The 21001-nt window shown below is 33.0% G+C and overlaps 2 protein-coding genes and 2 pseudogenes across 4 annotated transcripts in view; 1 reads left to right on the top strand and 3 right to left on the bottom strand.

The window, feature by feature from the left end:
* Positions 1-523: 523 nt before the first annotated feature.
* On the top strand, positions 524-1765 carry LOC143205679 (uncharacterized). The gene is made up of 3 exons (XM_076418775.1): positions 524-709; positions 761-923; positions 977-1765. Exons 1-3 carry the CDS (start codon positions 693-695, stop codon positions 1253-1255), a joined length of 459 nt encoding a protein of 152 aa, XP_076274890.1. The 5' UTR covers positions 524-692; the 3' UTR covers positions 1256-1765.
* Positions 1766-3308: 1543 nt separating this feature from the next.
* Positions 3309-8347, bottom strand: LOC143205712 (eukaryotic translation elongation factor 2-like; annotated as a pseudogene). Its single transcript, XR_013007871.1, has 9 exons — positions 8207-8347; positions 8129-8159; positions 7935-8067; positions 7227-7441; positions 6937-7037; positions 5987-6439; positions 5448-5928; positions 4955-5126; positions 3309-4004 (listed from the first exon to the last, which is right to left on the bottom strand). The product of XR_013007871.1 is annotated as a eukaryotic translation elongation factor 2-like (transcript).
* Positions 6711-10858, bottom strand: LOC143205647 (translation elongation factor 2-like; annotated as a pseudogene). The gene is made up of 10 exons (XR_013007832.1): positions 10827-10858; positions 10542-10756; positions 9964-10352; positions 9687-9902; positions 9410-9625; positions 8744-9346; positions 8129-8553; positions 7700-8067; positions 7254-7441; positions 6711-7037 (listed from the first exon to the last, which is right to left on the bottom strand). The product of XR_013007832.1 is annotated as a translation elongation factor 2-like (transcript).
* LOC143205680 (eukaryotic translation elongation factor 2-like) overlaps positions 10773-21001 on the bottom strand; it is a 51891-nt gene continuing 41662 nt past the window's right edge. Inside the window, exons 2-3 of the mRNA XM_076418776.1 lie at positions 11046-11349; positions 10773-10984 (exon numbers count right to left, since the gene is read on the bottom strand). Of these exons, the coding sequence (XP_076274891.1) occupies positions 10866-10984; positions 11046-11310 (384 nt within the window). The 5' untranslated portion in view covers positions 11311-11349 and the 3' untranslated portion in view covers positions 10773-10865. The remainder of the gene's footprint in view (positions 10985-11045; positions 11350-21001) is intronic.

Here is a 21001-nt window from a genome sequence, read left to right as displayed (position 1 = left end):
ACTGCTACTGGAATATACTTCGATATTTCACAAAAAATATGTAGATTTTTTAATAAAAAATAAAAATATTGATATATAGGCCGATGTTTTGTAAATACTGTAAAAAGTATATTAATATATAAAATTAAATATCCGTTTTCAAAGTATATTAATCGTTATGTTTCGATTATGTTTTACATTTTAGAAAGGTTTTTTTTCACAGATCATGTTAGAAATAAAGTCAGTATTTTAAATTGCGATTTAACATACACACAGGGCACGGCCCAAAAAAATATCGATATTATTTAAAGATTGTAAAATGTACATTAAAGTATCGAATTTTTTAATAAATATTTTATTTTAATTAGTGTAGAGAAGCTAATCTTTTAAGGTTAAGTACCAAATTTAATAGTTTATTTAAAGGTTTTATAATATTTATGGAATAATTTATGTAACTATCGATACATCGGAAGTTACAAACGATTTTCTTTCATCATCTCTAGTTTATTCTTTAATCTTCCATATATGTAATCAATAAGAAAACATAAAATATTTTGATAAAAGAATTTGATAAACAATGTTTGCTTCCTTGAAATATTTCAAAGTTTAAGTGCATTTATTCACGTATAAACGTTTATAATTTAACTATTAACAATTTATATTAGTGTATACTTTAAAATATCTTAAAAACACATAATACAGAAATTTAAACAATGGAGATATTAAGAGAGTAATGTATGACCAAAGAATTTAAAGATAATACTTAACCGATATTTTACAGTCCCAATGAAAAAGTTATTTGTCCTTACAATAACTCACATCACATAAGAGTATCAAGGATGGAATTACATTTGAAGAAATGCAAAGCTGCTAACAGCGGGAATATTGTACTAGTCCCTTGTGATTATAATACATGTCACCGTGTACCACCAGAAGAATTAAATGTAAGGTGTATTATTTATTAAAGAAAACCAATACAGTACTTTTTTTATACTAGTTACACCATAGTATCTGCCCGGATAAAAAGTGTATAGAATTGCAGCTAATAAAAGAAGGCAGTGAAGTTGAAAAGGTGGTGTGGCGACCGCCACGACCCTTTAGGCCACCACCAATTCACCATCAACAACTACAAAGGTTGGCAACGCCGGTGGATTGGTACCATGCAGTTCTGGAGTATAAAAGGCCATCACGACGACGTCTCGCTCTTTCTTATCACCGTCCCCCTGTAACAGTACCACTTCCACAGCGCTACCGTACTTCCTTCACCTTAACCTAAGATCCTGTCAATCCTCCCATCGACCACATGTATCAATCGCAAGTTGAAATAAACAACTTTGATTCAACCAGTGTTTTAAGTTCCCGTGCAAATTCCTTCCAAAAATAGTAGTGAGTGTTCTGATAGATAACCGCAGCGGCAGCCACACGTTTCGACCGACCGACCGACCCGACGAACATTCCTACAGTGGTAACACCTCTAGAACCTATTAAACTTGTACCAGTTGATGATAGTTGGGATAACGTTTTAGAGTGAGGGCCCAACTTATAATGCAGAGCGATATTGTCTCGAACATCAAGTATTAAGACGTTTAGACACAGAGTCTGCTTCAAAGAGACGGAATTTTCGGAATTCAGAAAGACAGAGAATAGGACAACTTACAGACACTGCCGTATCTAATAAATTATGTTATAAAAATGTGCTTAATGTATGTTTATTATCTATATATGATTTAATTATACAGTTGACAAATATTTTTAGAAATAAATAGTCTATTCCTTGTAAAACTTATTCCGTATTTTATTTTTTTATTGTTAACATATTCATTAATTTTTTTATTTTATTACCTCGATTATCTATCATTTGGTGTCTTGATATGCCAATAAGTAGAAGCCTTGTTCAAGTATCAAGGTCTGCTTGCTTAGGATTAAAAATTAAATGCTTAAAAATTAAATAAATGTGTATTATATTTTTTATGCGCCAAAAGTGATAAGCTATAAAATACATAGTAAGATATTAAACACTAAATGAATTCAAATTATTTTTTGTCTTTCCGCTCAAAGTAAGTTTATCAAAGAGGTTGGACATTAGGAGGTAACAAGTGTTCGATAGTTTTACACAATGAAAATATATATTCTATTCTCAGATCATGTTAGACATAAAGTCATTAATTTAAGAAGCGATTCAGAACACAAATACATAGAGCAACTGGAAAGAACATCGATATCTAATACAAATATATAGTTATATTTAGGAAAGTAAAGAGGGCTTGCAAAAGGGGCATACCTATGTGGGGTACTCCAACGATAAGAACAACCAATGCACGTGACAACAAATTAGCTGATGATATGAAGGGTACCAAAAACTGGGGGCCATCACGAGCGACGTAGCCATGAACGTTTACTGCCAGGCTGCCAGCACAGGAGTAGCCAACCAATCGGTAGTCACCACAACAGACGTGGAAAGGTCTACATTACGGACGACAATATGATGACAGCCAGCCCTCCATCACATGGGATGCATGCAGTCTGACGAACAGAAAGTTTTTACGCCAGCAGTATAGAATAGTTCAAAAATTAGGAATAGAGTTATCATCGTTTGATCAAAATATATAGATAATATTTAAGTTAAGTTCATAGTACCACCGAACTCCTGTCCGAGCAAGACGTATATTATAAGGATCATAAAAAAAAGAAAACAGAAAAAGAATCATTGAATATACCAGACCATTAAGAGAATTTAAAATGGTGTCTGGCAGTCAGACCTCACCGAAGAAATAATCTGCAGGTCACCCCAAAAAGTAAAAAAATTGATTTCACAGAAGTTATAAAATACACAGTATGGAAAGTATAAAGAAAGTACACAGTATGAAATGGAACTATAAAGAAAAAATCATCAACAAGGTATGAAATTTTAAAAGATCAAGTAGTTAAGAGTATGTCTCCATTATAGAAAAACCAGAATAACAACCACCATATTCCAAGAGCAGGTCGGAGTGAAGTTTTGCGAGGTCAGGGTGGCCGAATTTTAGACACAAATAATTGATTAGAGACGCCTATATGGTAAATGCGCTTTTAAGCACGATTGCATAAATAAGTATTTTGCTGCCTTGAAATATAAATATGTAAAACGCTACGGAGCAAGATCGAGTTATAGCCTCACGGGCAGGATGAAGATTCCGGCATCTTAATTAATTCTGTGATGTGGCCATAACCGACTTATTCATAAAGTATAAATACAGAGCGGCTCAGCTGAATTCAGTATTTTAATTGCCCAATTACCTTCACCAAATCGGTTCTAAAAAATATTATAATGGATGCATTAAAACAAGTCATTTTTCCAAAAAAATTTATTAATTAATTATAAAATCTATGACAAGAAATATAATAGTTTATTGATGAATTAACGTTTGAAATTTAAATACTAAAAACGTTGATAACATTAATTGAATTTTACGATTCATATGAATGCTATAAAAAGACAACTTAATAAACCTAACAAGTTCACGGTAAGATGGAATGTACTACCTTACTTCAGTTATCTGGTATCTTTATGGACTCATTCTTCTACCCACGCCCACCGCACCTCTATCGGGTGGACCTTAAAAATGGACAAAACTGTCCTCTCAAGTTCACCGAACAGCGAGTGATTCTTATAGCTGTATTTTACGCCTTATTCCAGACCAGGCTCTAGCATACATGTATACCCAAATATATATTAAATTGCTCATCCTTTTTAAATGCTACAGTTCGTCGGATTGCAGCCTTCAACCAAAGTACTGTCAACCCCTACTGTCCAATTCCCCAATTCTCCTATAATTCGCTTTCTCCAGCAAGTTTGGACTCCCTCAAGTTGTTATATTTGGGATTTAAAAAGCAGATGCAGTCTGCCGTCTACTCTCTGATGAGAACGTGGATCACGCCCTTTTTATTTGTACTATAGAAAAAAATGGATTGTCATTAACGACGCGTTTACATTTTGTCCAAGTATTGACTGAGATCTGGAAAACTTTCTTTATTTTATGTGTATCCTGAAAAACAACAAAATAAAATATTAGATATGTTAAAAAAGAATTTCGTATATTAGTACAGTACTAGCTTTTATAATAAATAAATAATCTGATAAATAATTATGTTTCCAGAAAAATTATAATATTAAAACGGAAAATTCAATAATAAAGCAGTTCGGTCAAATATTAGATACATAACTTATGGTATGGTTTTTGGTATATTTTTTAAACATATTAAACTGGAAGAAATATCTCCAAAAATTAAATTATAAATGCGAAACATTATAATCATATTTTTCAACAAGCATGTTGACACATTGTGAAAACCAGCCAATTAAATCTATAGCAGAAATCAGGTAATTTTGGATATCTTTTAATAAAACATTTGTTAATATAATAATTTTGTTAACGATCGTTAATGTTTTATTAGTTCCGCTATTCCAAATGGCCAAAAAGTAAGAATTCTTTAGAATCGAAAGTAATATACCATTAATATAACATATCTTGCGAATGTTACAACACATATAGTTGGACATATAATAATTGGGTGGATGCGCCTATATACTGAATCGGCTTATATATTGTTGAATAATTAAATGTTAAGAGTAGTTGTTTTGTATATAAAATCGTAAAAACGCTACGGCGCATGCTCGTGATAAAACCACCCGGACAAGATGAAGATCCCTCACTCTTGATTCATTTCTGTGTTGTGGCTTTAATCGAGATGTTTTTAAAGTATAAATATGCATGGACTAAGTTGTATCCAGTACTTTAATTACTCAAATACCTACAACAAGTCGATTCTAGAGAATCATCTGAGAATGGATAGAAGGCCTAAATCAACCGGGATATAATAATGTAAACAATTCAAAATTGCTACTTATACAACGCTGTATCATCTGGTGCCGCTTTCTGAGATATGGAACGTATTTCTAAGATGGAGTGAAAATTTAATTGTATAAAAGATTTACCTGAATTTCACACTGACAAACAAGTTCAATGAGTCTGGGCTGGACGTCTGCCCAGACTATTGAACTTCTAATAAGATATTGACTAATAGGCAAGCATAAAGACAACATACGACGGGTTGTAGGAATGATCTAACCGCCACCACGATGGATTGCTTTGTTGCCCATTGGAATCCTGCAAATAGAATTAAGAATAAAACTCACTCCATTAAATATGATTTGAAAAAATAAATTAAGAGGGCGTTGCCATTTTTTTGCTTATTAATTGGTATGATCTATAAACCAAAAGCCAGTGGAAGATTCATCTAGACAAAAACAGGAACATAATTAGTAACGTTGTTCTTAGTGTACTAGATACCAGACAGCACATTTGCTTCAAAATTTTCAGACGCCTGCAACTTTTCGTTCAAAATTCTATATAGTGCGTGTTTTATTTGTTCTAGAGTACGGAAGAAATATTTTAAAATTAAACCAAAAGAACTGTACACTAACTCACCTAATATATATCATTCTCTAATTATATATCCGTCTAAATAATTTATGAGTATCCCACTAGCTGATTAGCATGTCGTTTCAATCCTTTTTAATCAATGTTATATTCACTGATGAGACTCCAAGCTTTTATATTGCAGAGCCTTATAAACTACATCTTATAGACTACATGTTGATAGAAATCCATACGGCATATATTTAAAAGCCTGGAACCTAAAATACTTGGGCCAATATCTGTTGTATTTGTTTGGCGACTTTGACAGGCACATCTGGTCAGATTCTTCGCTGACGGTTTAACGGTAAGATACAGTAGTATACCTTAACACGTAGTACAGTAAGACCCAGTAGGGTCGAATGATGATCCCCCTCCAAGGCTTCCAGACAAATTTCTAAGAGGAACTCTCCGGCACCGGCAATGATGTATTCGCCAGATTCTTCAATTACACATAGTACCATAGGATCGGACTTGGCCAAAGGTTTCAAACCTGAAGTCAAATGACACAGACAATGATAGTCACACAATAAAAGCGAATATTTCCGTACCTTCTACGGGTTTTTCTGAACGGGCCGGATTCTTCGGTTCCACAGCTACACGTACTACGGAAGATAAGCTGAACTTCTTGATATTCAAGTTCTGCTTGTTTGTGAATGTGGTGATGGTATCGGGCTTAACCAAAAATTGATCCACACCGAACAATCTGTAAATGTTTCCAGATGGGACATTTTCCATGACTTCTACATAACGACGCATCATGCGGATGGTTCTATGTATTGTCTGCTCGTTTAAATGTTCTTTCTTGATGCCACATATTTCAGTTTTAGGATAGGGGCCTTCATGCCTTTGGCTAATTTACCGGAAAATACAGGAAAAAAAGCGTGGAAACGACTTTTATGAGAAGTGGGTACCATCTTAGACACATACATCGTCAGAGGGCAGTTAGGATCACAGTTCGTAATACCTAAAAACAAAAAGGGAAGTATAGTAATTTGCATATGCTAAAAAAATAATAAAAAATTGGTAATTGTTGCTCAGTTTATACCAATCATTCACAGTGAATCAGCATAGAGTTGTAAACTACATATCGTTATGTACAAATAAAACCTAAAATTTCACGCGTTTTAAACATCTATACATGTGGACCCTCGTATAACATTTCCATTCTGTACTTCTAAGTAGTTACTGGGGATGGCCAGTGAACATCAATCATCTGAAGCAAAGTCTCACTAACAGGTAACCACGTCCGCTTAAATTGTTTTCCATCCTTATCCTTGTCTTCATATTTCAAGTTAGTGTGGAGAGAAGGGCTTCATAAAAAAATTGATTCAGACCGAACAAAGTGCAAATATTTCCAGATGGGACATCCTCCATGGCTTCTATGTAACGACCAATCATGAGGATGGCTCCCTGAATTGTCTTCCCGTGTAAATCCTCTTTCTTGAGGCCACATAGTTAGGTCCCAGGATAGGGCCCTTCATGCCGGTAGCTACTTTACCGGAAAAAACAGGACCAAAATCGAAGAAATAAACTTTATGAGAAGTAGGTACCATTTTAGACACATAATCATAGGACCGTTAGGATCACAGTTCTTAATACCTAAAAATAAAAAAAGCAAAATAAAGTCATTTGCAAATATTAAAAAAATAATAAAAAATTGGTAATTGTTATTTAGTTTATATCAATCATTCACAGTGAATCAGCCGGGAGTTGTAAACTACACATCATCATGTACATATAAATACCAAAATTTAACGCGTTTTAAAAACTCATATAGGTGACGCATACCAGAAGCGGCTTCATTATCATGTGTACCTTCGTATAACATTTCCATTCTGTATATCAGAGCAGTCACTGGGGATGGTAAATGAACGGCAATCATCTGAAGCAAAGTCCCACTAGCAGGTAACCATGTCCCACTAAATTGTTTTCCATCCTTATACTTGTTTTCACATCTCAAGATAATGCGCAGTGTGGAGAGAAAGGGTTCATTTTCTTCTTTACTAAAATAAAAATTTTAGTTACAATCAAGAACTACAAATATATAATGCATTCTCGATATAACAGCTTGTCACCATAGGATATAAAGATAGAGGTAACATGAAAGTGTTTAATACCTAGGCTTATAATTTTCTTCCAATGCACTGCCTACAATATATTTATTTCCTAATAACTTCATAAAAGTGTTATTGGTAAACTATATAGTGGCCTAATTGTGCCGGAAGAATTAATTTTTTTTTAATAATAAATCACATGTTTACTTGCAGCTTATAATCAGGTCAAAAATTTTGTAGATGGGATTCAAGATGTACATGCAAAACAATCTTTTGTTATCATTATCCTGTTTTTGGGTTGAAATATTTCTAACCCCATAGACTGTTTAACATCAGAAAATTTGGTAAAGTTATTCAGCATCCAACTGCAATTTCAAATGGGTATGGTCCATCTTGTTACACGAAGGGCACTATTGGGCAGGATTAAGTAACTTGAATTCACGCATGATCGATCCTCCCCCAAGGCCTCAGAGAGATTTCTAAGTGGAACTCTCTGGCACCGGCAATGATATTTTCGCTAGATTCTTCAATGACACATTGTACCATAAGGTCAGACTTAGCCAAACGTCTCAAACCTGAAGTCAAATGACACAGATCTTAGTGATAATCACACAATAAAAGCGAACATTTGCGTACCTTCTAAAAGTTTTGGTGAATCGGCCGGATTCTTGGTTTCCACAGATACACGTGAATTTCATAACATTCGAGAGTTACACCGAATTTCATAACATTCAACTTCTGCATGTTTGTGAATGTGGGGATGGTATCGGGCTTAACCAAAAATTGATCCACTCCGAACAACCTGTAAATGTTTCCAGATGGGACATCTTCAATAACTTCTACATAACGACCCATCATGAGGATGGCTCCCTGAATTATCTTCTCGTTTAAATCTTCTTTAATGTTGCCACATATTTAGCTCTTGGGATAGAGGCCTTGCTGCCGGTGGCTACTTTACCGGAAAAAACAGGACCAAAATCGTAGAAATAAACTTTATGAGAACTGGGCACCATTTAAGACACTTATCATAATAGGACCGTTAGGATTACAATTTTTAATACCTAGAAACAAAAACAAGCAAAGTATAGTCATTTGCAAATATTAAAAAAATAATAAAAAATTGGTAGTTGTTGATTAGTTTATACCAATCATTCACAGTGAATCAGCCTAGAGTTCTAAACTACACATCATCAAGTACAAATTAATACCAAAATTTAACGCGTTTTAAAAATCCATGCAGGTGACACATACCAAGAGCGGCTTCATCATCATGTGGACCTTCGTATAACATTTCCATTCACTATTTCAGAGCAGTTACTGGGGACGGAAAATGAACGGCAATCATCTGAAGCAAAGTCTCACCAGCAGGTAACCATGTCTGACTAAATTGTTTTCTATCATTATCCTTGTCTTCACATTTCAAGTTAAGGCGCAGTATGGAGAGAAGGGCTTCATTTTCTTCTTTACTAAAATAAAAATTTTAGTTACACCCAAGAACTACAAATATATAATGCATTCTCGATAAATTGTTATAGTGACCTAATTGTGCTGGAAGAATTAATTTTGTTTAAATAATTAAACACATGTTTACTTGTTGTTAATTATCAGGTCAAAAATTTTGTAGATGGGATTCAAGATGTACATGCAAAACGATCTTTTGTTACCATTATCCTGTTTTTGGGTTAAAATATTTCTAAACCCATAGACTGTTTAACATTAGAAAGTTTGGTAAAGTTATTCAGGGTCCAACTGCAATTGCAAAAGAGTACGGGTTCATCTTGTTCATGAACAAGATTGGTTTAAAACGTTCGTCGATAGCCTGACGTAAGACAGTTTCCGTTTGTACACACACACCTGCAAATAATTTATTATTACAAAATTGTTTCTCAATTTATAGCGAATTAGCAGCATCAGTACCACCAAACATTAACGAATGTCGGCCTAGGGCAGATGGAGATAACATGACGATTAAATAATATATTGTAAAGACACTACAATATCCTTTTTTTGATGTTTCCTACTTTGATTCAGAAATTCTTAATAAGTTGTCTTTACCACGGAAATATATTTATATATGCATTATTTAAAATTTTAATTTTTGTTTAGTAAAATTAATACAAAGTGAAGTAACACCTAAAATACATACATAATTATTTAATTTATTATATAAATAATTATCTAGGAATTTACCTACCCGTAATACAATCTACTACAACAAGAGCACAATTAGTTACACGAAGGGTACTACTGGGTCGGATTAAGTAACTTGAATTCTAGCATGATCGATCCTCCTCCAATGCCTTCAGACAGATTTCTAAGTGGAGCTCTCTGGCACCGGCAATGATGTTCTCGCTAGATTCTTCACTGACACATTGTACCATAAGATCGGACTTAGACAAACATTTCAAACCTGAGGTCAAATGACACAGACCTTAGTGATAAACACACAATAAAAGCGAACATTTGCGTACCTTCCAAAGGTTTTGGTGAATCGGCCGGATTCTTGGGTTCCACAGCTACACGTACTACGATGACATTCAAGTTGCGTATGTTTGTGAATGTGGGGATGGGATCGGGAAAAATTGATCCACTCCGAACAGCCTGTAAATATTTCCAGATGGGACATCTTCAATAGCTTCTACATAACGACCCATCATGAGGATGGCTCCCTGAATTGTCTTCTCGTTTAAATCTTCTTAAATGATGCCACGTATTTAGCTCTTGGGATAGGGGCCTTGCTGCCGGTGGCTACTTTACCGGAAAAAACAGGACCAAAATCGTAGAAATAACCTTTATGAGAAGTGGGCACCATTTTAGACACATATCATCATAGGACCGTTAGGATTACAATTTTTAATACCTAAAAACAAACAAAGCTAAGTATAGTCATTCGCAAATATTAAAAAAATAATAAAAAATTGGTAATTGTTGTTTAGTTTATACCAATCATTCAAAGTGAATCAGCCTAGAGTTCTAAACTACACATCATCAAGTAAAAATTAATACCAAAGTTTAACGCGTTTTAAAAATCCATACAGGTGACACATACCAAGAGCGGCTTCATCATCTTGTGGACCTTCCTATAACATTTCCATTCTGTATTTCAGAGCAGTTACTGGGTATGGTAAGTGAACGGCAATCATCTGAAGCAAAGTCTCACCAACAGGTAACCATGTCCGCCTAAATTGTTTTCCATCCTTATCCTTGTTATCATATTTCAAGTTAGTGCACAGTGTGGAGAGAAGGCCTTCATATTCATCTTTCCTAAAATACAAATTTTACATTTTACAATCTACTACATCAAGAGCACCATCAGTTACACGAAGGGCACTACTGGGTCGGATTAAGTAACTTGAATTCTAGCATGATCCTCCTACAAGGCCTTCAGACAGATTTCTAAGTGGACCTCTCTGGCAACGGCAATGATGTTTTCGCTAGATTCTTCAATGATACATTGTACAATAAGATCAGACTTAGCCAAACGTCTCAAACCTGAAGTCAAATCACACAGACCTTAGTGATAATCACACAATAAAAGCGAATATTTGCGTACCTTCTACAGGTTTTAGTGAATCGGCCGGATTCTTGGGTTCCACAGCTACACCTTCTACGAGAGTTGCGCCGAATTTCATGGCATTCAAGTTCTGCATGTTTGTGAATGTGGAGATGGTATCGGGCTTAACCAAAAATTGATCCAGACCGAACAAAGTGCAAATATTTCCAGATGGGACATATTCCAGGCTTCTATAGAATGACCAATCAAAAGGATGGCTCCCTGAATTGTCTTCTCGTTTAAATCCTCTTTCTTGAGGCCACATAGTTAGGTCCCAGGATGGGGGCCTTCATGGCGATGGCTACTTTACCGGAAAAAACAGGACCAAAATTGTAGAAATGTCGGCCTAGGGCGGTTGGAGATGATATCACGATTAATTAAAAGATTGTAAAGACACTACAATGTTTCCTACTTTAATTCGGTAGTTCTTAATAAATTGTCTTTACCACAGAAATATATTTAGATAAGCGTTATTGCATCTGCATTGAATTGCATTATGCATGTTTCTTTAGTAAAATTAATACACACTGAAGTTACACCAATATTACATACATAATTATTTTATTTATTATACAAATAATTATTTAGGAATTTACTTATAGGAAACACAATCTACTACAACAAGAGCATCATCAGTTACATGAAGGGCAGCAGTTACTTCAGAACGGAAATCTATGTGCCCAGAGGAACCAATCAAATTAATCAAAAAACTTTCTATTCGTTTTCGCGTTAATCAATATTATTTGTGAAAAAATCCCTATCTTCGAGCTCAAAATACATAAATATGGCGCTAAAAATAGATTAGTTAGTATTTTTGTTAAAACAAATACCCAGCTTTATTTTAAAGAGATAAAGCTTCAGAATGACTAATCAAAATTATCCCACATGTTCAGTCGTTTGTAAATTTCGTCGTTCAATATTTCAAAATACTACATGTTCTTATTCTACATATTCGTAATAAATCTGTCTTGTTCATTTTTTCTGGTGTCTGTAAAATGTATTTCTCTAACTTTGGCACCAGCAATAATACCAGTTTTTGATACTAAGGAGTCTGTTAAATATGATTTTCCGTTATCTACGTAAGCTATGACGGATATATTACGGATGTTTCGTTTTTAGACCATCATGGCACAAATTTCATCTGCTGTAAAATTCACCTCTATGAAAAATAAATGTTAAGAATTTGTAATGTTTAGAAACATAAAAATTATTTCTGTAATAACAGAAGAAAGCTAAAAAATAAGCTCAGTTATATTCTTAGATGGGCCTTCGATATAGATTGGCGTACATAAAAAATATAGTACAAGAAACAGTTAGCGGACTATTATTTGGGGACATAATCATACAGATACCATAGTTACAACAGGTAAAAAAGACACATACTAAAAAATAGGCTAAATGTATGAATAGTAAATTTAAAATGAACAAGGGAAAAAAACAAATATTAAACGAAATAGAGAGGTTTAAATGTTTAATTTTAAATAACTATAAACACTATCAATTAATGTTATTTAAAACAACTTTTAAACTATATACAAATAATATATTCAATTCATTATTATTAAACGGCACAATAAAAATTAAAACGAATATGATTCGTTAAATCAAAATTTTATTAAATATTAATGTGTTTAAACATGATTACAATACTATAACTAGGATTATAAGTATTCTGCAACAAAATATTTAGAGAAAGTTCTCAAACATAAACTAAAATATAGAAATTTGAAAATAACATCAATTTTAATTATTGTTGAAGAATAAATATTTGATTTTCAGTTATTATCTGGCTTCATCCAGAGCATATCGGATAATGGCCATGTTAATTTTGTGTCAACAACCCCTTCAACGAAGGGTAACAAATCATCAACTTTAATCATTCGACACAAGTCATATTTTCCAAATTTGATTTTAAGTTTCTGAAGTTTGAATAACAATTTAAAATAGGCCATTTCCCAATTAGTGCACACTATAATTTTGTCTTCCAAAAAGGAAAAATCTCCTTCAAAGTAAAACAAAGGCGTGTAACTTTCATTGTCTCTCACTATAAATGGTATGTGATACTTAGCAGTTATCTGTAAAAAGCCGCATATCTCTTTAGGAAATTGTTCGTACATATGTTTTATAAGATTGTACAAAACATATTCACAAAATTTTAAAAAACAATACAATCTTAAAAATTCAAACAACTGCAATTTGTATTCACGGCCCTCTCGAAAACTGCTTCCAAAAGAATCACCATGTGCAATGTTAATCATATTGAACAGATCTACTTCCACTTTACTCATAACACTACACTGCATATAAAATAAGTTATACACTTCAACTGAGAATCTCTTCATTCTTGAGAGCACTTTGTCGTTTAATATTCTGACACTAACATAAATATCATCAACGATAATATAAGGAATATTAGATGATTCGACGTTAATCCATCCGTAGGTATAAGTAACAGGCGTTGGCACCTCTTCTTGCACTTGCGTAGTAGTACCAGAAGGTAAATCTCTAACGTTTCCTAGAGATGGTTCGTTAGATACCATCTCCAATATTAGTATTTGTTCTAAATTGTTACCTCCTGTATTAGATGACATTATAACTGTTTTCGAAATCACAAATTGTGTGAAAAACCCGGCAAGATGCAAGTAATTAACTTGACGATTAAAACAATGTCAAAATGGCCGAGTACTTGATACCAACCGTCTTTGTAAATAGATGGTATGTATACTGTTGGAATTAAATATGTTTGAAATAAGCATATATAATTAATTTTATATAATATACAACAATTATATAATCCGTAAAGATTAAATATTTATAACTTTTTTTAACTTATATATTTATAATATTAATTATTTTTTAGTTGGCCAACCTGTAATTCTAATGTCATTCATTACCAATGTCCAGAATCAATTTATAGGTTAAGGTTTACACCATAACTAATATTCTAGAGATGTTGAATAGTACTACTTCGTTTACAACAAAATGGTTTATTGGTAAAGCGAGTAAAGTGGACATGTTACACAGTAAAACCCGAAACCGCTTAGTTGATGACACTGATCAACTAAGCCGGATATCTTCTAAGGAAAAAATTAATATTTGAAAGTAGATTACTTCGATATAATCGAAGTTCGTCTATAGGAATCCAGTTGTTAAGTATTCGTTTTATTTTTATTGATTTGATTGTTGATTTTTTCACTATTTCTAAATCAAACATTTATATATACCTGATAATATAAGTATCAAAATGATACAAATATCAAAATTCTTTCTTCTCTTCCAGTTTTCTTTTCAGGTTTTCGATTTAGTATTATGTAAAGGTTGTTACTAACAAAGATGCTTTTTGCATGGTTTTAGTAGATGTTCGTAGAGACCAAGCTCATTTTCCTTTGCCAATGCTTGCTTGATGCAAGAACTTGGATGTTTATTTTCCGTGTGGAAACATTAATCAATGTTACTCGTTTATCTGTTTTATTAACCATTGTACATTAACTGAAGTTAATCAATTGATCTGTGAACACTGTACGCCCCATTATATTTTATATTTATTATTTTTTACAATGAGATCTGGTGTATTTAAGAATTTCAGCTTTCCAGCGAGTTTTGGTGGTAAATATTAGCCATAGCATGATACATTTATCATCGTCAATCATCTCAAACTGAATGTCTTCCAAGAATGGATTTTGCCTAATATATTAAAAATATTGAAACGTACTATTAATTCTATTTTATATTATTTTAACTATTTTGTTTACAAATTTATTGGTTAAGCGGTTAAAGTAATAGTAAACCTGTATGGATCTTAAGACATGAAAATTTGTGAATTTTTAGTAATGCCACCAATTAAACTCCGTGAAACCGATAGATGTTAATATATCATAGCAGATTAATCCGCTTGCATTACAATACTTGGTCGAGGCTACTCCGTCTATGCATATATTATTCTCGCTTTTTTTAAAATACATTTTAAAGTCTCCTTTTACAAACTATGGGTTTATCTGGACTGATACTACAGTTTGGCGTGGGCATCAAACCACGGTCCTCAGCATTAAGCGTACCGACTGGCGAATGACCAACTTTAGAAATCATCCCAGAAGACATCCGGTCTTACCCAGCCTAGTTACTGGCGTGACTGGGATTATTATCCTTGTTGTTTTCTTGATTTTACACTCTTGCCTAGGACAATCACGTTTTTTAAACAATCAAAAACATAAATTTACGACCATGTTCCAAGATAGTTTTTGTTTGTTGTCACGACTCTAATCCATATACTAAAATTGTAATGACACAGAGATCAGCGTATACAGAAAACACGATTTCGGTGAAGATTTCCGATCAACTTACATCCCTACCCAAATAACGATGGATTAAAACGCAATGAGAGCGTTAACATGTCCGTTATAGGCCCTTCGAGTTCCTTAATTTTCAGCACCCCAAAACACATAATAATTTTTACTGCTGACAGGTTTGCCGTTTGGAGATAGCTTCGATAGCTATTGAAAGAAGGGCCTGGTGAATAGCTATTCTGCACGGATTTCTATACTACGCTGAACGCAATTCAAGCATATTCATGTGATCATCCATTAATAATTGACGCTCATACTTAATGATCCTGCCAAGTTATGCCTAACCCACTTACGCTAAGTCGTTATAAATGCACATATTCCCATTTTCTGAAGGGATACCCCCTCCTCGGTGTGCTCGCTATGGCTCTCCAACCTGAGTATACCACAGTTTGACCACATCGAAAACCGAACTTAACTTCCCTTCACTGTTTATCACTTGTTCACTTCGGAAAACATATCTAATCTCCTTAGATTGCTTGAAATCCTTAATTTACTTGATATCATATATGAACATGATATCATGAAAGATATAAAACCATGAACATTGAAAAATATGAATATTTTTTCGGCAGCATAGCCTTCTTCATTCCTTCAGAAACCTTCATTTGTAAATTTATCAATAGAAAGAAGGCTAAAATTCTTTAGCTAGAAAGGTTAGAAATGTTATTAGGTGTTACGAGCAGTTTAACACGTATTACTTGATTTATATATATTGTTCTAATAAGGAAATAGAAATGTTATAGTATTAAATAATTTTTTATTTGGAACATAATACTGACGAAACATTATAGAAAAGTTTGAAAAGCACTAGTTAAGAATCACTATTGGGTCCAGTATGACTGTATCATTTCCCATCACATCATAATACAAATTATCCAATTTTTGTTACCTTATATGATGAATAAATGAATTGATATAAAAATAATTGAAAAATTGGGTGTAATTAGTATGTAAAAATATATATGAGTTGAAATGAAATAACAAAAATAACATCTAATTTGGATTTTTTTAGTTCTTCTGTCATATAACCGATATTTATAATCGTTCATCTAGCATCAATGATTAATGAATTTCAGTCTAGGTAAGATTTACCTCGGATACAAGTGTAAAAGTACATGTCCCAATTCAAAGCACCCATATCAAAATCAAATAGTTCCCGGTCGCTCTTTCTCATTTCTTTCCATATCGTTTTCACGTTGTTGATCTCAAACTTCCACTCTTTTGTAGCATAGTAACTTAACATATCTACAATTTGATTTATCTTCTTGTAATTCTTTCTGACTCTACAATACAATATAGGCATTTTTAAATAATGTTTTACATATTTTTCAGATATTTTTGGGTTTATATTGGGTTGACAAGAAAATATTTTACATATCTATGTACATAGTACGTACAACACTGAACGTCTCTTTTTTATTAACTAGTGTTTATCTGTTCCCCACTCCGAACCACGGTCCTAGAGATGATTCCAGAATAAATCCGGTTTTACCCAGCTTGGTTACTGGCGTGACTAATCGTAGTCACAGATTTTCTTTTTCGGATTATAAACAATCAAGAACATAAATTTACCCAACAAGATTCGAAACGGCTACTATCGCAACAGTAAGAGGGCCTTCCTGTCGCCCTTGACCACTGTGCCAACCAAGCCGGCCCTTTACATTTTGTTTAAGGCGTGAAGGATTCGCAATCCAGATATACATAGCCCGATATCTCTGAAGACAAAAATCTTCTCACATTGAAGTTTTTGTAGGACAATTAAATGCTGAGGTCAAATTGTTAAAATTTTGGACGTTGCAAATCAACCCAGAAAAAACCTAGGCCAATTTATTCCACAGAAAATCCTATATCCTCTCACCTGTAGAAAAAGCAAATTGTCTCCAATAATTATGGTTCTGCTCTAAAAGATATACTCCTTTATTTAGACGGGTTAAAGTAGTCCAAGTACATCGGTCATGAAGGGATGAACAAATTTAGAAAGAGGGGAGAAAAAAATTTGAGCGCGTCATATACAGAATTACTCAAATGCATTACCACAAAGGTTCAAAAGGAATTTTTCACTCATCCCTTTTCAAAAAATTCACCGCAGTACAATCGCAAAATTTCTATACCAAGTCCTTATCATCACCAAACAGGGGTTCCACATCAACAAGGACTTTAATCAGCTGACCAAACAGAAACTCCAAGACCCCAAGAAAAGGATAGTTCATTAAGTAAATTAAAGGTTCCTAAGATCTTGAAAAGGGAAGGGAAAATAGAAAATGCACAAACGTTTGTCTATAATATCTAGGTTAATTATTCTATGTTAATTATCCGTACAAATTCGTTCAGTTTGCTTTTTAAAGACTAACCATATCGTATGAGAAGCCGTAGAAATATTGCAGGCAACTGCTTCTATGGTATAGTTATTAGAGTCTTCAGATCACACGTGGAGATCGCGTGTTCGATTCCCGATGGGAACAACGACTTTTCGTGGTTGATCTAGTTTGGTTAATGCATTTGTCAAATCAGTTAGGTTAGGTACCGGCCTGAAGCATTTCTTATTTTCAATCATTGTTCCTTTATTCCTATATTTCTTCAAACAAGCTGCAACTTTACTTGGCCTACCCTATGTAATACTTAATATAATAACTGCATATTTATTGAGCAAATATCTAACACCAAAAAGAGAATAATATAATGTTTTTAACAAGAAAATTAAACCGACTTCAAAAAATAAATAAGGAACACACACAAGGTTTTTGTTTATTTTTACTTTGTTATTACAACGATTATTATGTACATATTTCAAATATGCTTTTTGCAATGATTGAGTACAAACCGATGACTTTATAATAATGACAGCCCAGAAAGAAAGCAGGACGGTACTTTGAAATTGCTTAAAATTCTTTTCTTTCGTGATTTAAATTAACTTTTCTTATATTCTCAGAATTTTTCAATGATACTGAATACAGTGCATCAAAATAGGTCGTGGTGGTAAATGAATCAAGTGAAATTTTCCATAATCACTAAGAGATGGACCGTAAGAAAATATAGATCGGCATTGTTGACCAATTACATAGAGGGCACCTAATGACTCATTCGCTAAATGAGGCGGACGTGGTAACGGGTCCGAACGATGGGAATGCTTTTTGTTTGGGAGATGTACACTTTTTGGATACAAAGGACGACGCCTTGACCGGAAATCATATAGTTTCTTAGAGTCTCTCAAAGAGTATCTTGCTGACGTAGTTGATATACGATTGTTATTGTAATCACCGTTGCAACCCCTAGTATATTATCAAGATAGTGACCATTAAAATGTTTGTTGAATATTTGTATTTTATTTACCAAGAAATAAAAGTATTAATTAACATTATAGGCAAGTTAACTCGGAGATTACTTATAGCAAACCCAAGAATAAGGTCTATTACATTCTTTCCCTGTACTATTATATATAGCTTGACATTCAAATAGTAACAATGTACCGGAATTTGATAGATTGACTTGCCTTAATAATTATAATGTTATCACTTACCCCTAATATGTCGATTTTTGACAAACAAATTTTGACGGCACCATCATAGTTGACGGCACAGCTTGTGCACTAGAAGCATCAGATAAGGAAGTTTACCACGCCATAAAGCATTTTTACGCTAATTCTGTTATTTCTAGCTTCTGTTCTGATTAGACGACAAGCAATGTTCCTACACAGTCTGATTTTACCATTTTTGACGGTGATGGTATATCGGCTATTTTATCACTGTCACCACATATGTTAATAGAGTAATTCTTATTTAACTGACTATTACAACTTCAGCACAAATGTTATAGTCTTTGAAATGTGCTTTATTTTCTAAACACACACACTTGACCGGATAAATAGAAGGCCTTTATTCGACCACAACACTAGTTTATTGGTCCGACAGGTAAGAAAGACAAGGCAATATGTTTCAATTAACGAACTAACGGAGACTGTTCTCGAAGCTACCGGATACAAATACAATTATGCTCTCCAAACTATTATGTTAAATATGAGGGCAGGAAGTTTCGTAGGTGGGTGTTTTGGTAATATTTTGCGAATATACTCATAGAGAAATAGAAATTTAACTTCTTAGGAAATTTTGGCGAAATGTTTCGCCACGTCCAACATGTAGATATCGCTACCTTTAACATATTTCTTGTTTTATTCGCCATGCTAATGTAGAGAATAGTGTGGTCAGCTTTTTATAACGTTTATATATTAAATTATTATTTTATTTTATTACTAGGTGAAAGTTCGTAGCTGAAATGCATTCCCGTTCTAGAAAGTGTTGTGTGCCCGGATGCACAGTTAGAAAATGCATCATCGTTTTCCGTTAAAAAAGCGATCCTTAAGAAATGAGTAGAAAACTTTAAAAATCCTAAACTGGTTGGTTAAACATGAAGCAGTTTTATTATCGTTACTACGCGTGACATTTTTGCGATACATTTAAACCTTCCTTTAAGTACTTATGAACAATTTAGTGATGGTGAAAATAATACCACGAGCCCAGAACATGTACAAATAGAAGTGGATCAAAATCAAAATTATATAAAAGGTATATTGAAGGAGTCAGTCACATTTCTGTTCATAATTATTACCATTAATTTCAAAATTGTCTTACTATATTTGTAGTGCCTATTTCCATCATTCCAGGCCTACAACCAGGGTGTTCGAAACAAGTATCATCGACACTTGAACAAACTCCAGAAAGTAATGGTAAAGTTTGTATTCATTCAGCCAATATCCCCCTTTCTGCTCATTCTTACTGTTAGTTACTTGACTATAACTTCAGTCCAGATGTTCTTATAAGAGCAAACAAAGTTTTACGTTGTACCGTAGTGTATATCTCAGGTTATTTAGTGAAACTTTTTAAAAAAGAAATGAAGTGTGATTTTTATTTACATACAATTATGAATAAATCAGTAGACCCACAAATTGAGACTGATTTTATAGAGACAAGACAATATATCGAGTCCGAAACTCTAACAAAATTGTTTTAATATACAACAAGTAGTCAGTAGGTCTTTGAGCTATATCTTAAATTATTCAGCGATTTTGCCATGTCGATAATATAACAAAATTTTTGTCAAATGTTAAAAAAGAGTAAATTAAAACTCCTTCAATTGTACATTCCATAATGATCTTTCGGATAAAATATTAAAAGTACTGACGGAAAGATGGAAGAGATAATTTTAATTTGCTATGCACCAAAGTTTTTTGCTTATGATTATATATATATATATATATATATATATATATATATATATATATATTATATATATATATATATATATATATATATATATATATATATTATATATATATATATATATATATATATATATATTATATATATATATATATATATATATATATATATATATATATATATATAGATATATATTTTTTATATTATATTTATATTTTTAGATAAATTTAGATAAATGTAGATAAATTTACATTATAAATTTATATTTATTGTTATAGATTATATTTATATGTATATTTAAATGAATTTAATTGAATAAATTTAGTTCAGAAAAAAATTGTTTTTTATTTAAAGGTCACGCCAAGGTTGTTACGTGAATTTCGCTTTGTGTTCTTAGTGG

The sequence above is a fragment of the Rhynchophorus ferrugineus genome, unplaced genomic scaffold (assembly GCF_030347505.1).
Source record: "Rhynchophorus ferrugineus isolate W39M unplaced genomic scaffold, kcgeb_rfMv2 rfM14, whole genome shotgun sequence".
NCBI lineage: Eukaryota > Metazoa > Arthropoda > Insecta > Coleoptera > Curculionidae > Rhynchophorus > Rhynchophorus ferrugineus.
Note: the sequence above shows the minus strand (reverse complement) of the source record. Positions and strands in the feature narration are given on the sequence as shown.